General features: G+C 46.3%; 1 protein-coding gene across 1 annotated transcript in view; it reads right to left on the bottom strand.

Annotated features, from left to right (window-relative positions):
• The window catches only part of LOC311116250 (uncharacterized protein), a 43419-nt gene that overhangs the window by 23556 nt on the left and 4482 nt on the right, over positions 1 to 15381 (bottom strand). The window contains exons 2-3 of the mRNA XM_084157392.1: positions 5248 to 5339; positions 1900 to 1984 (exon numbers count right to left, since the gene is read on the bottom strand). Of these exons, the coding sequence (XP_084013518.1) occupies positions 1900 to 1984; positions 5248 to 5339 (177 nt within the window). The remainder of the gene's footprint in view (positions 1 to 1899; positions 1985 to 5247; positions 5340 to 15381) is intronic.

Raw genomic sequence — 15381 nt, 5'->3', positions numbered from 1 at the left:
ATGCATTTTTTGGTATTTTCTCTTTTTTTTGGGAAGGAGGAGGAGGAAGAAGGGAGGGTTGAGGCTACAGGGGATTAAGAGAGAAAATACTTTAATCTGAAATGAGACAGGCAGTGTTGTGGACTTCGGAGCATTTGTCTGAGGGACCTTCACATCACATCCACTATGACTAACACCTCAGAGATATACAGAGAGAACAGCGGAGGGACAGAGAGATAGATGCAGAGAGAGAGGGAGAGAGAGATAGGGAGAGGGAGAGGGAGAAAGAGGAGAGAGACTCAGTGGAGGAAGGTAGAGAGAGAGAGGTAGAGGTAAAGAGAAAGGAGCCAGAGAAAGCAAATGCAAGAAAGAGAGAAGAAAAGAGAGAGGCTTGTGGCTCGTTTCTGACTCAGAGAGCAAGGACAGTGAGATGAGAAAAGTCTCTTTCAGATCTCTTTTCTTCAGGGGCTTCAGACACTAATGAGCAGTGCTCCCTCTGCTCAACACACACACACACTCCAGCACAGAGAAATAGAGCACTAACAGCTGTGCTGGGACAAGGAGGTGATGATGTCACTCACTACATCAGGTGTATAGAGTTCATCACATGACTATGCGTTTAAAATGGCATTAATGTTACCTAATCCTTGTTATAGGATGAGGTTATATGATTTCCGTTGAAGTAACATATGTTTAACAGTGTGTGTGTGTGTGTGTTTTGGGTGGGAGACAAATTTGTATAAGGTGTGTGCTTGTATAAGTAAACAACACTTTGTGAACATAAGAGTGTGAATGAACTAACTATGTCACAATGAATAGAAATGAGGAGTATCTGGAGAGGTATGAGTGAACGTGCTCAGTGGGAATGTCAGAAAAAAGGGAGAGAGGGAAGGAGAGAGTGCTGCTGCTCTTCCACTCCGATGCCCGTGGACTGAAAATCTGAGTGAGCTTGTTTGTATTTGTGTGAGTCCAGTTGTGATAGTGTGTGTGTGAGCGTGAGTGTGCAGATCAGGCACAAAGAAAGAGAGCCAGCCTCAGCCCTGGAGATGTTGCTGCTCTCATCTCTCCGCTGTGCCCACACCATCCCCCTTCCACATCTAGCCCATACCCCTGACGCATTCTGACAGGAACACACACACAGTACAGACATGCGGTAACACACACACACAGTAATCCCACAGTGAGACCAGTATTGTGAGGTCATTAGGAGTGTCTGTCAGTCCTGTTCACGTCATCATTACTACAGTAACATTTAACGTTACAGGCATGAGGCTGGGGTTATCATTACCACAGTAACATTACAGGCATGAGGCTGGGGTTATCATTACCACAGTAACATTACAGGCATGAGGCTGGGGTTATCATTACCACAGTAACATTACAGGCATGAGGCTGGGGTTATCATTACCACAGTAACATTACAGGCATGAGGCTGGGGTTATCATTACTACAGTAACATTACAGGTATGAGGCTGGGGTTATCATTACTACAGTAACATTACAGGCATGAGGCTGGGGTTATCATTACTACAGTAACATTACAGGCATGAGGCTGGGGTTATCATTACTACAGTAACATTACAGGCATGAGGCTGGGGTTATCATTACTACAGTAACATTACAGGCATGAGGCTGGGGTTATCATTACTACAGTAACATTACAGGCATGAGGCTGGGGTTATCATTACTACAGTAACATTACAGGCATGGAGGCTGGGGTTATCATTACTACAGTAACATTACAGGCATGAGGCTGGGGTTCTAATGCAGGCCACGAACATCCATAAGGACCTATGATGTTAGTAATAGACATGGCTAAAACACACTTCATTTAGAGTCAGCCAAGCAGGAAATCTTTGTAGTTGACATTTCTAAATTGGGCATTTTATCCCGCACTCACAGTCTTGTGACGAAACCTACCTCGATGGAGCCAAACTCCACATTGTCATAGTGGAAGTGGGCACAGTCAACGAGTTTAGGGAAGTGGCCTTTCACAACAGACAGCCTGAGATAGAGACACACACAGCAGTCAGATTAGATAAAAAAACAGCATTATACAGTTACAGAGTGTGTGAGAGTCACAATACAGAGAATCCATGTCTTGAACAGCAGCAGACCAATACTGTTCTAATGTTAGTGCAGTGGTATAGAGGTCCTGCCATCCAGGACCTCTATACCAGGCGGTGTCAGAGGAAAGCCCTCAAAATTGTCAAAGACTCCAGCCACCCTAGTCATAGACTGTTCTCTCTGCTACCGCACGGCAAGCGGTACCGGAGTGCCAAGTCTAGGTCCAAAAGACTTCTCAACAGCTTCTACCCCCAAGCCATAAGACTCCTGAACAGCTAATCATGGCTACCCGGACTATTTGCACTGCCCCCCCACCCCATCCTTTTATGCTGCTGCTACTCTGTTAATTATTTATGCATAGTCACTTTAACTCTGCCCACATGTACATATTACTTCAACTACCTCAACTAGCCGGTGCCCCCGCACATTGACTCTGCACCGGTACCCCCCTGTATATATAGCCTCCCTACTGTTATTTTATTTTACTTCTGCTCTTTTTTTCTCAACACTTTTTTTGTTGATGTTTTATTTTTACTTTTTTGTTTAAAATAAATGCACTGTTGGTTAAGGGCTGTAAGTAAGCATTTCACTGTAATGTCTGCACCTGTTGTATTCGGCGCATGTGGCCAATAACATTTGATTTGATTAGTAGAAGCCCTGTATACAGTCTGTATGTTTGGGTGAATTGGTAGGCGTTCACTTACAGTACCAGTCAAAGGTTTGGACACACCTACTCATTCAAGGGTTTTTCTTTATTTTTTACTATTTTCTACATTGTAGAATAATAGTGAAGACATCACAACTATGAAATAACACGAATCAAAAGTGTTAAACAAATCAAATTATATTTTATATTTGAGATTCTTCAAATAGCCACCCTTTGCCTTGATGACAGCTTTGCACACTCTTGGCATTCTCACAACCAGCTTCACTTGGAATGCTTTTCCAACAGTCTTGAAGGAGTTCCCACAGATGCTGAGCACTTGTTGGCTGCTTTTCCTTCACTCTGCCGTCCGACTCATCCCAAACCATCTCAATTGGGTTGAGGTCGGGCGATTGTGGAGGCCAGGTCATCTGATGCAGCACTCCATCACTCTCCTTCTTGGTAAAATAGCCCTTACACAGCCTGAAGCTGTGTTGGGTCATTGTCCTGTTGAAAAACAAATGATAGTCCCACTAAGCCCAAACCAGATGGGATGGTGTACTGCTGCAGAATGCTGTGGTAGCCATGCTGGTTAAGTGTGCCTTGAATTCTAAATAAATCACAGACAGTGTCACCAGCAAAGCACCCCCACACCATTACACCTCCTCCTCCATGCTTTACGGTGGGAACTACACATGCAGGATCATCCGTTCACCCACACCGCGTCTCACAAAGACACAGCGGTTGGAACCAAAAATCTCAAATTTGGACTCCAGACCAAAGGACAAATGTCCACCGGTCTAATGTCCATTGCTCGTGTTTCTTGGCCCAAGCAGGTCTCTTCTTATTGGTGTCCTTCAGTAGCGGTTTCTTTTCAGCAATTCGACCATGAAGGCCTGATTCACACAGTCCCCTCTGAACAGTTGATGTTGAGATGTGCCTGTGACTTGAACTCTGCGAAGCATTTATTTTGGCTGCAATTTCTGAGGCTGTTACCTCTAATGAATTTATCCTCTGCAGCAGAGGTAACTCTGGGTCTTCCATTCCTGTGGTGGTCCTCATGAGAGCCAGATTCATCATAGCACTTGATGGTTTTTGCGACTGCACTTGAAGAAACTTTCAAAGTTCTTGAAATGTTCTGTATTGACTGACTTTCATGTCTTAAAGTAATGACGGACTGTCTTTTCTCTTTGCTTATTTGAGCTGTTCTTGCCATAATATGGACTTGGTCTTTTACCAAATAGAGCCATCTTTTGTATACCCCCCCACCTTGTCACAACACAAGTGATTGGCTCAAATGCATTAAGAAGTAAAGAAATTCCACAAATTAACTTTTAAGAAGGCACACCTGTTAATTAAAATCCAGGTGACTACCTCATGAAGCTGGTTGAGAGTATGCCAAGAGTGTGCAAAGCTGTCATCAAGGCAAAGGGTGGCTATTTGAAGAACCTCAAATATAAAATATATTTTGATTTGTTTAACACTTTTTTGGTTTCTACATGATTCCATATGTGTTATTTCATCGTTTTGATGTCTTCACTATTATTCTACAATGTAAAAAAATAGTAAAAATAAAGAAAAATCCTTGAATGAGTAGGCGTGTCCAAACTTTTGACTGGTAGTGTAGGTTAGGAGTGAAACTGCAGGACAAACAAAGCTGTAGCTATGAGAGCTTGACAGTGACCGTGGTTCTCGTTTGAACAGAAACCACCCTGAGCAGAACGGTTGCATGACTGCTTTGCATGTCCCTACTCCCAACTGCTGTGCCATGGCATGGTGATTTTTGCAGCTTGATGTTTATTGTCATTCATCTTGCCCTGCAGGCAGAACTGAGCAATTTCTGCTAGATGGGCCAGCTGCAAAGTCAAAATTGGCTATATTGTAAAAATTCATGAAAGCTTTTTGGTCTTAATTTAAGGTTAGGCATTAGGGTTAGCAGTGTGGTTAGGTTTATGCCAACCTGTGGTTATTTAGTGGCAATACGGTGACCGGGGCCAGACTTGATCAGTAACACTCACTTCACTCCTCTGAGCTTCACATCACATCCCAGCAACAACCATCACACCTCCCATTGTCAACTTCCACATAATAACCACACTGCAGCCAAGGGAAAATGAAATTGGGGAACTTCCTGTTTCACAGTTCCGCATGGGCCGTAATGGGAGTTCTGAAGTTCTGTGTGTGTGTGTGTTCATGTATAAACATCTCTCTGTCCCGTGTCTCCACAGAAGTTGTTTAAGACCTGACAGTGCTGTCATTGCAGGGCACAGCTACAAAGTATAGTGGACCTGAAATACTACAGTATATATAATATACACCCTTCCTCTCAGTCTATGCTTGGCATCCCTTGTCTGGCACCAAAGTTCCATCAGTGCATAATGGTTCACAGTTCACACCACTTCTGTGTCATGTAACTGCACTGCAGTCACATTTCCCTTGTGCAGGTCAGCAGTGTACTTTTTCCACCCTCTTTAAATTATCTTTAACTGTTGCAATCCACCATCAGTGAAATGATTAAGACCCGGAGGGCAGTGTGCCAGTCTTAGTGGCAGTCTCACCTCTTGCTCATCTTCCCCTTCAAGTTGGCAGTGGTGCCCACGGAGCGGGTAGCGGGCTCCCCGGAAGTGTCCAGATTATCGGTGCTCCAAGCCTTAGGGAGGGAGATGAGGAAAGAGAGGAAAAATATAGTTAGTAAAAAAACGACAGTCAACAGGCCAAGTTACATGGTGAACACATGGTGTCTGTCTGTCTCCAGGGGAAATAGGAAGGACATGAGTCTCAAGAAGACATCAACCAGGAGATCTCTAGATTGTTACTACAGTCAAAATAATGGTTTATAGGCTACACCATCTAAAAAATATTTATACAGCATGGCTCTTCCTTTTTGACAGTGATTTGACTCTGTAAAAGCAACTTCCTCAGCCCCATGATGTCCCTCCTGATTACAGTACATAACATGCAGAAAATATTTACAAACAAAGCACAACTAACACCACTGCAGAGGAAAGAGCAAACTGTAGTAGTGGTAGTGGTGTTTGATTCTACTTCACATGCTGCAGCCTACATAAGCTGTTAGTTAGTAAATCCCTGTCCCCCTGCGCGTATCCAGTCCTTCCTGTCAGGATTTGCATGATGCAGCAGCCGTCACACAGCGGAGCTGAATGCACACCGACTCATACTGACTCAACAGCAGGTGGAAACACAGCTCTAACCATCACACGGTTCACAGGTCCTACGGCAAGCCAGACACACACACCACTCCTCTCCCTCTGGCTTTAGGTCTACCTTCACTCATCTCTAAACCAGCATACAGCCATGTAATCGTCATCATCACAAATGAACGAAAGACAAACATTTGTCCCTCCTCTTTCGCTCTTTTTATTCTTCCCTTTCTCTATATCCTCCTCCTTTCCATATTATCCAGCTGATGAATGCAAACAAACAGCAAACACACAGAACACGCCCACTCCTACACAAACAGGAAGCAGCACAGCTGAGCTGTCAACCACCAGAGGGAATGAACATCAATCACTCTCAGTGTATGTTTGTGTGTGTGTGTTTGTGTGTATACACACAGTACACAAGTCATATTTCACATGACCAGTGTATATTACACCCATAAGGCTTTGGTAGAGGCTAACGGAGGTCATTTGTCTGTTGTCAGGGAAATATGTCCCAAATAGACTAAGAGGCAGGGTTGTCTCCCACATGAGATGAATGTGACAACCATCTCCATTCACAACATAGACAGTGAGAAATGGTTTTGCCCAGACGGGGGGAGGATGGGATGGGAATTAGGCTAAAAGTATTTGGATGAGCGATTCCCGATTCTTCTTAAAATACTCAAATGGGATCAAATATCAAAACCCCATTTCCAAAAGCTATAGGCCTCTACCTGAATAAGTGAGAGAATAAACCTATTTCTCAGAGAGTTGGCCTATCTTACAATGTCTCACTCTCACATGCCAACAGCAACTGTGACAATAACATCAGACTGGATACGGTTTGGAAGGGTGCCAGCCAGGTTCAAGATCAGATTCTCCACTACTCTGCTTGTCATGGGCTCCTTCTACACCTTTAAAGGATACAGCAATGAAACCACCTGGGCTTTTAAAACCGTGCCAGTTGTGAATCACTTGTGATTGGGGACAGTTGGTCTGTTCACAGGTTATTCCTCAGTCAAAGCAGAAGCAGAGTGGCAGAGCTGGATAGAGTACTGCAGCTCCAGGGAAAAACATTACTCCTCAGAGTGCTGGCCTAGGAATCAGTACTACTCCTCCTGGGCCTGACCTCACCCAGCAGGACTCACACAAACCCAAACTGGTCCTGGTCAATCGCTTAGGGACAACTGCCACCCTCACCGTTCCTGTGTGAGTGAGTGAGCGAGCGAGCGAGCACCTGGCATAGGCTTGCTGTGGTAAATTGACTTAACAGTACGCCTGAACAGCCTGCCTCCACCTGGTGTGTGTGTGTGCGCATGCGCTCAGCGGGACCCTTAGAGGCTGAAAGCACCTGAGCTAAAAGTGGGCACAGCTTCATCAGAATACATCAGCTCTGCATCACTCCAGCATTGAGCATATCACACACCAAGATGTGCCTGTTCAGCACTCAGTACAGCCCGGCCCCTTAGCCTTGACTCCGTCCCTCTGAAAATGTGGCAACTGCAGAGAAACTCAACGAGCTGAGAGTCCATCATTACAAAGCAGGGGATAAGGTATTTATAGACAAGAACCCTGGCCTGTATCCAGTCTGCACTGACTGTCTGCAACATGCATTCATTCCATCTCCAACATTCTAAAAACTTAGGTCATCACCACCCAACTGGTACATTAATGGATGCTAAAGGTCATTAGCATCCAATTGTTGCGCCAGGCTAGATAAAGCATTGGCATGACAGTCAGCGCCAGTAGAGACGGACCACGCCATGTCGTAGCTCTTCCAGTAACTCCACACCCCTCTTCACTCTACACCAGGCTAGAGTTTCACGGGCAGCCGGTATGGAACAACAGGCACCTGAAACTGGATCTGCCATGGAAGCCACCGCTCCCAAACAACAGTTCGCTAGACGGTTAGAGACACAGGCAGGCGGTCAGAGCAGAGAGCAGTATCCACACACAGCCTTCAGGGCCAATACCAGCCGTTAATCTTAAGGGACTAGTAGGTATTGTTGTACAGCAACAACCCAGAGAGGTCTTCTTCAGACCAAAACCAAAAGACATGAGAAACCTAAATGGCATTCAGGCAGGGTAATAACCCCTGCAGTCATTCACTCTCACACCCCCTCATTGATTCCACAGCAGCCCTCTTTCTCTCCACTTCTCCTGATCTCTACCTTCTGCATCCTCCTCTTCTTGAACATATTGAGGACCCTTCCCAACCCTTTCGGGGTGGGGGGGGGGGGGGGGGGTTCTCTTTAGATGTTAGTGTAGTCCATCTTCAGTGCTATGCATCTCCTCTGTCCATCCGTCACCATCAGTCTCCCATGGTTACCTCCGCCCAGCCATCACCGCCACCACTGTCCCCTCTAAGTGCATTCTGCTCAGAGGGACAGGTAAGCGGACCAAGCATACCTGGCGGTTACGTGTGTGTGCATAGACAAACGCACATGCACAAACACACACTTGCCTGTTGAATATTTAATGGTGTGAACACACACAGCGATCTGAACCCTGGGTCATTGCCAGAGCTCAGGCTTCTCAGCTGTTCTGTGAGAGGGGCAGGAGACTGACTGACTGACTGACTGATGGGCGGTCGGTCGCTTTATATAAATGATTGGTTTCCTTCCTAATCTATCCGGCGACAACTGGCAGTTATACAGCGCAACACAACCTCCACATCAGAGTAAAACCACAGAAGGGGGCTATAAAAAGGTGTCACGTTTAATGCGTCGACAAGGCCAAGAGGAGGGAGTCTTGGTGGTATAAAGAAGAACTGTAGAGTAGGGTGACCTAGAAAACGTGTTCTGTTGAGTCTAGAGGATCCAGCATGCCATATAAACCCCCTCTCAGTTTAGACATCTTTAAATGATAAGCCCTGGTTCTTTCAGAAGGGCCGCTTTCATCTGATCTCACCCACATAGTTTGAATGTTTGTGCCCTGATCCAACGGCAACAGTCCATATAATGCATGCCTGGTATTCCAGCCTCTCCTCTCCTTTAGGGACCGGGAAAACCGGAATTCTGATCTGTTGTTTGGGAAGAGCGGCTGCAGTTGTTCAGCACCAGCTCTAACTAGCGTCTACCCAGTACCAAACGGTGTTGGGGAGTAGTGAACTACATGTAGTTCAACAAGTAACAACTACATTTTGAAGTAGCTTGGTGGTAGTTGAACTAAATTCCAATCTTGGTAGTGTTTTAGTACATAGTTAATTACTTTTTTGCCAGGTAGCGGTGTAGCTAACTACTGGAACTACACACTACTTTTCTTGTAAATAGAAAATATGGGTGAAATAGGCAAGAATTTCCTTTCTTTTTTGGCATCAGCCTTTCCCTAATTCTCACTTGAAACACAGTTTTTGTGTTTAATATGCACATTCTGTTATCATCTTACTTCAGAGTGATCTGTTTTTCAGATTTAGATATGATAATTTATCACGAAGTAGTTTGGATCTAGTGAACTACTTTTTAAAAGTAACTTTAAGTGTAGTTTAACCTCTTCCAGTGTGAAGTAGTCAATATTTTCAGAGTAGCTTCCCCAACACTGGTACAAAGTCATCCATCGCTGGGTAGTTTCTGGTCCATAACAATGTGCCATAATGAACATTGCCATAGAACAGTGGGAAAATGGTGCCACAGAGAGACATGACCACCATGGAGACAATCAGGAAAATAAAAACACTGAACAAGCATGCATACTGTACAGGCCACAGATATAACATAGATAGAATATCTACAAGAATAGCAGATAACTCACACCACACTGGGTATAGCGACACACACAGACATTATCGTGCTGACCACATACAGAGGTAGACAATACTTGTAATAATTGTTGACTGCATGCACAAATATGTATATTTACACACATGCAGACAGGCCACCACACCACATATAGACAGGTGCATACAGACAGTTTGGGTAGAAGGAGACTTACCAGACGTGACTGTCCGGCTCATAGCGCGTATAAACATGGTGCATTTCCCAACCCACTGGGGTCACGACACTTCACAGAAAAAGAAAACGAAGGAAGCACATTTAATTTCCGTCCCTTCATACAAGAGGCTTATTGTGTGTAGACAAGAGACAAACCACTCTAGACTGCTTCCTTGAGGGATTGGAGTAAGTTGAGTTCACTCTAAAGATCACTCTGGAGAAAAAGTCAGACTTTTGTTTAGCCTAATTGTTTGAGGGTAAAAAAAAAAACATTGAGGATTTGATCCACAATGTTACTGAGCTTTGCTGTAACACCAAGTGGCATGTGTTGAGAGCTGGAGCGAGAGGACATGGCTGACTGTTCACGCTCCATCATAAAGCGCCAAACCTTAACCAACCAGCCCTAATATAATGTAACAAGGCAATGCATCAACACCACTGCTCTGAAAGCCTTTGCCACCCTGACAAAATTAAAAGATTACTTGATTCCCACAAAAAACCATCCCTATAATAGTGCTATCTAACCCATAACCCACAGAGAGAAACTTCTCTCAAATGCCTATGCTGGTTTTGAATACTCCTCTTTGTTGACAACAACCCTTGGTATTTTGATTAGTCAGTCAGTTGCATATCATTTCTAACAGGCTAACCCCAATACTGTGAGGTTGTCAGCACGGAGAGCATCATTGTGCTTGGGCTTTCCAGTATTACAGCAGAGTGAAGTGTTGTCACACTGTCTGTCTCAGGGGAGATTGGCTCATCTAGTTAGTTGGAGGTGGGAGAGGAGCAGACAGACATGGGTCACACACAGGGGTCAACACACTGAGGAAATGGGTTAAATGTGACCGTTTTGTTCCTTCTAGAGTAGGCCTAAGTGGGTATGCTGTGTGTGTGAGGGGGGGCACATTAGGAACGTATCAGGGAAGCTTTCTCTGGAATGGGGAGTATTCTGCTGCTATGGTAACATTTGCCATTGATTTGTGTGTGTGTGGAGGAGGGAATTCTCTGCAAGTGAATCTGTCCAATGATAATTCCAATAGCCTCTGCCATTCAACTCCTCCAACAGTCCCAAGTCACATGGTTAGACTGAGTAAATGTAGGGAGTTCGGCTAGGCCTACTCTACTCTATGAATCACACATGAGTGGGGCTGTTCGATGAAGCTTACTAAGTCTCAGGCATTGAGTGTGTTTAAAATGTAGACTAGAGTCAGTGGGCAGCCTGTTGGTCTGTGCAGAGCAGACGTTGATGATGTGGGAGTGAGGCTCCATGCTTTCTAGTCAGCCAGAGCCTTACCAACAGTTGCCGAGATCTTCAGTCATGTGGGCAGCATCGCTATGGTAACGCAGCGTGTTTTTGCATGTCAGGCCGTGAGAGGGAGATTGTGTGTAAAGGACTGCATGGATAAGATTTAGGTAGACAGGATGTCAGAGGAGGATAAGAGTGTGTGTGTGGACGTGCATGCTAGAGAATGTGTGTGTGTGTGTGTCTCTCTCACAGGGAAAGAAAAAGAATGGTGAAAGCCTGATTCAACTACTACTATCCTTGCGTGATTGAGAGGGTTTAAGCAGGATCAAATGTGCTTGACTTTGTGTGGGGGGGAACTGGAAGGTGTGTGTGCAGGGGTGTGTGAGCAACATGAGTGTGTTTCTCTCATTCCTCTACAGATGGCGGGCACCCTGAACTTGGCACAGAAGGAGGTGGCGACAGTGGCCAGCAACCCTCTCATGCCCGTAGGTGTGTTGAGTAAAGTGGGTCTCACACACACACACACACACACACAGACAGAGATTTAACACATATGCACCATATACTTATGATGACTAAAAAGCAACAAGCTCAAAACCACTCTGTGTAAATCAATCCTGACAAATCTCTCATAACTAAATCCCTGGCTAGATATGATTACGATGATTGTTTTGTCTCTGCCTCTCTGCTCTCTGAGGCTCAGCAGGTGTCCTGGATCTTGACCCCAAAAGAAGACAATAGGATAGTGGGTCAGTCAAGCAGAAGAAGAGCCATTTGTTATTTTCCCTTGTCTCCCACGGTCAGTAAACCCCCCACTCCAACCTTGGAGTCTTGGGTCTGTCCTCTTCAGGTCACAGCACAATGCTGGCTTGGGTTGGTTGGGTCTGGCTTGGGTTGGTTGGCTTGGGTTGGGTTGGTTGGGTCTGGCTTGGGTTGGGTTGGTTGGGTCTGGCTTGGGTTGGGTTGGTTGGGTCTGGCTTGGGTTGAGTGGGATGATGATAATGGGAAAACCCATAAGAGGAAGCCTGGCTGCATGTTCCATCAAACATAGATAAGTGGAAGACTTGACTACTTCTGGTTTCTAACTGAGGGACATGCTTGCTACAGCTCAAAAGGTGAATGTCTGTTTGCAGTAACCCAGTTGCTCCAACAGTTTTGCTTGTTGTGGCCTAGAACTCCCCCTGCTACTCCTCCATGCTCCATCCCCTGCTTCTCTCACACCTCCTCCTCCATTTCACTCACTTTCTGTATGAAAGAGGGCAATGAGCATCCCCCACGCTTTTCCACCCTTCTTTCCTTCCCTCTTTCTCCAGAGGGAAGAATAGGTTCAAAGAGTGTCCTTTCATGCTCACTCTCTCCCTCCTCTCTTTCGTAGCGACCCAGTGTAATAGAAGTGTCAGCCCCTCTTTCTCTGAGGACTGAATAAGTGGGTAATGTTGGGAGACGGGTCTTGGGAGAATTCGGCGGAGGCGGGGGTGAGGAGGAACGACATCACAAATCTGCTCTTTTCATTATTGTCATCATCTGCAAGTGGTCGCGGCTGGGCCAGTGTGACGTGAATGGGCCAGTGTGACGTGAATGGGCCAGTGTGAAGTGAATGGGCCAGTGTGGGCGAAGTACAGTGGTGGCTACAAGTGGTGATCTGTCACGACAGACACACTACACACGGGGGGGTTGTGTTGTTCAAATCCTTCCAAATCCAGGGGCTACTTCGGTGACAGGAGCTTGGCGACTGGGATTGGGGAGAAGCATCAGTCTGGATCTAGACACAAGAGGCCAGAGGCCAAGTCATTCTGCAGGTTGACAGCCCAATGGCCCATGTAAACACACTCAGTGAGGTACAGCTAGCTAGTCACAACACAACGATAGACTGCACATGATTACTTTTCATGTTTCACGCAACATTAGGCCCCTTGTTTATTGATGTAGTATGCCATCACTAACACTGTAGAGGTGTACCAGAGGGGTGCTTCCTCTGTCTCTCAGCCTCAATAAAACTTTACTGGGAGTGTGTTTCTAATTACATTTTACATTTTAGTCATTTAGCAGACGCTCTTAACCAGAGCGACTTACAGGAGCAATTAGGGTTAAGTGCCTTGCTCAAGGGCACATTAACGTCATTTAGCAGACGCTCTTAGCCAGAGCGACTCACAAATTGGTGCGTTCACCCTATAGCCAGTGGGATAACCACTTTACAATTTGGGGGGGGGGGGGGGGGGGGGTTAGAAGGAATACTTTATCCTATCCCAGGTATTCCTTAAAGAGGTGGGGTTTCAAATGTCTCCGGAAGGTGGTGAGTGACTCCGCTGTCCTGGCGTCGTGAGGGAGCTTGTTCCACCATTGGGGTGCCAGAGCAGCAAACAGTTTTGACTGGGCTGAGCGGGAGCTATGCTTCCGCAGAGGAAGGGGAGCCAGCAGGCCAGAGGTGGATGAACGCAATGTCCTCGTTTGGGTGTAGGGACTGATCAGAGTCCCTACACCCAGAGGGTAGTGGGGGAGCTCCGTTAGCCCCCCCACTACCCTCTGACATTTCACAGAACAAAACAGGCCTTCCCATTCAGCCATGCCCCGCCGTCCCCTCACCCCCTATAGATCCCACCCAACCCCCAACAACACCCCAAAAAAGGAACCGCATTCACCCATCTACCACTCCGGTCCCTCCCTCCCTGTACTCCTTCAGGCTAATGCAGCAAACACTGCTGCCCCCACAAATCCTCTCCGAGTTGGCATGGGAAGCCATAGGGAAGGCTTGCTGACATGGAAGGCTGGGGAGGGTCAGGGCTGTGTAAGAATGGAGCAAGGTGGGCTCTATCATGGACATTCCAGAAAAGGGTCCCTGGGAAACAGACAGTCCTCTTACAGTCCCCCTGTCACCCCCCACTACCCAAAAAGCGCCGCTCTGGGAGCTCCGTCCTCTTTCTTCCACGCGACAGGAAAGACACAGAGCCACCGGCAGCATACTAAACACCAAACACTGCCCTCATCCCAGCTGCAGCCACGTGAGATACAGAGACACAAGAGAGGGAGAGAAGAGACTAAAAAGAAGAAAAGAAAGAAAGAAAGAAAGAAAGAAAGAAAGAAAGAAAGAAAGAAAGAAAGAAAGAAAGAAAGAAAGAAAGAAAGAAAGAAAGAAAGAAAGAAAGAAAGAAAGAGAGAGAGAGAGAGAGAGAGAGAGAGAGAGAGAGAGAGAGAGAGAGAGAGAGAAGAAGTGGAGGATAGAAAAAGAAAGCGGGTGAATTCGTCAGAAAACCGACTGTTGTGGACAAGTGTGTAGTGTGTGTGTGTGTAGCGAGACACGAGGGACAGTGGACGAGGGGGCCGTTTGTGTTGGTATGGCTTCAGAACAGATGTTTCTATAGAGGCAGCCAGCTAGCACCCAGAGCATCTGACTGCAGCGGAGAGAGAGAAAAACCATAAAGGAATGAGGGAAAGGAAGAATGGCTGAATGAAAACACTAACAGAAAAAAACCATCCATATGTGGAGCCGAGGTCTGGTGGGGGAAGCACAAGGAAGGTCGCTAGCCATGGTAAAGGGTTCTAAAGACATGCTTCAGCAGTGAGTGGAGGATGTCAAGGCAACATGAAAGATTTGAAACTATAGAGCTAGCATGTATAGCGGCTGAGTATATGGACGGACAGAGGGCTACACTCCAGGATAGTGACTTGGTGTCTGTGTACTGCATAGGCAGGCATACTGTCTGTTTAGTCTCTCTTCAAGCTGCTGTATAAGGGCTTGGACAACCAGGATATGAATCATAATGCAAAACCAGTATGTAGGCACTGACTGTACTGTAAGTCATAGATAGAAGGGTGATCCATGAGGCAAACAGATATTGGCATAGCACACATTCCTGCCTCCAGGCCAAAACAGACAGAGTAGTGAGAGGGGAAGGGAGGAAAGTGGTAGGTTTGTATACAGCTTAACGTACTGTAAATAAACCATATATGATCCTACACAGTATTAGCACAGAGATCTAATGTTAAGCACCCATTAAAGAGTATAGTGTGTGTGTGTGTGTGTGTGTGTGTGTGTGTGTGTGTGTGTGTGTGTGTGTGTGTGTGTGTGTGTGTGTGTGTGTGTGTGTGTGTGTGTGTGTGTGTGTGTGTGTGTGTGTGTGTGTGTGTGCGCGCGCGCGCGCGCGCGTTGGGCGTGGCTGGTGCTGGCTGCTCCTCTATGAGGACGTTAGAGGAGATGAGGGGAGATGAGGGGTGACAGGGTGTGAGGCAGTGCCCTCGCCCAGATCAGACCTTCTCCGGCCTGAGGCGGGACTCTGTGACGCCCCTTGGCCCCAAGCTGTCAGCAGCAGCACTGTGAACCCAGCTCCAGCTCTCTAGCTCCAGTCGTTCAGGCTTTAG

Source organism: Coregonus lavaretus (genome assembly GCF_964263955.1).
Source record: "Coregonus lavaretus genome assembly, chromosome: 3".
Classification (NCBI taxonomy): Eukaryota; Metazoa; Chordata; class Actinopteri; order Salmoniformes; family Salmonidae; genus Coregonus; species Coregonus lavaretus.
Note: the sequence above shows the minus strand (reverse complement) of the source record. Positions and strands in the feature narration are given on the sequence as shown.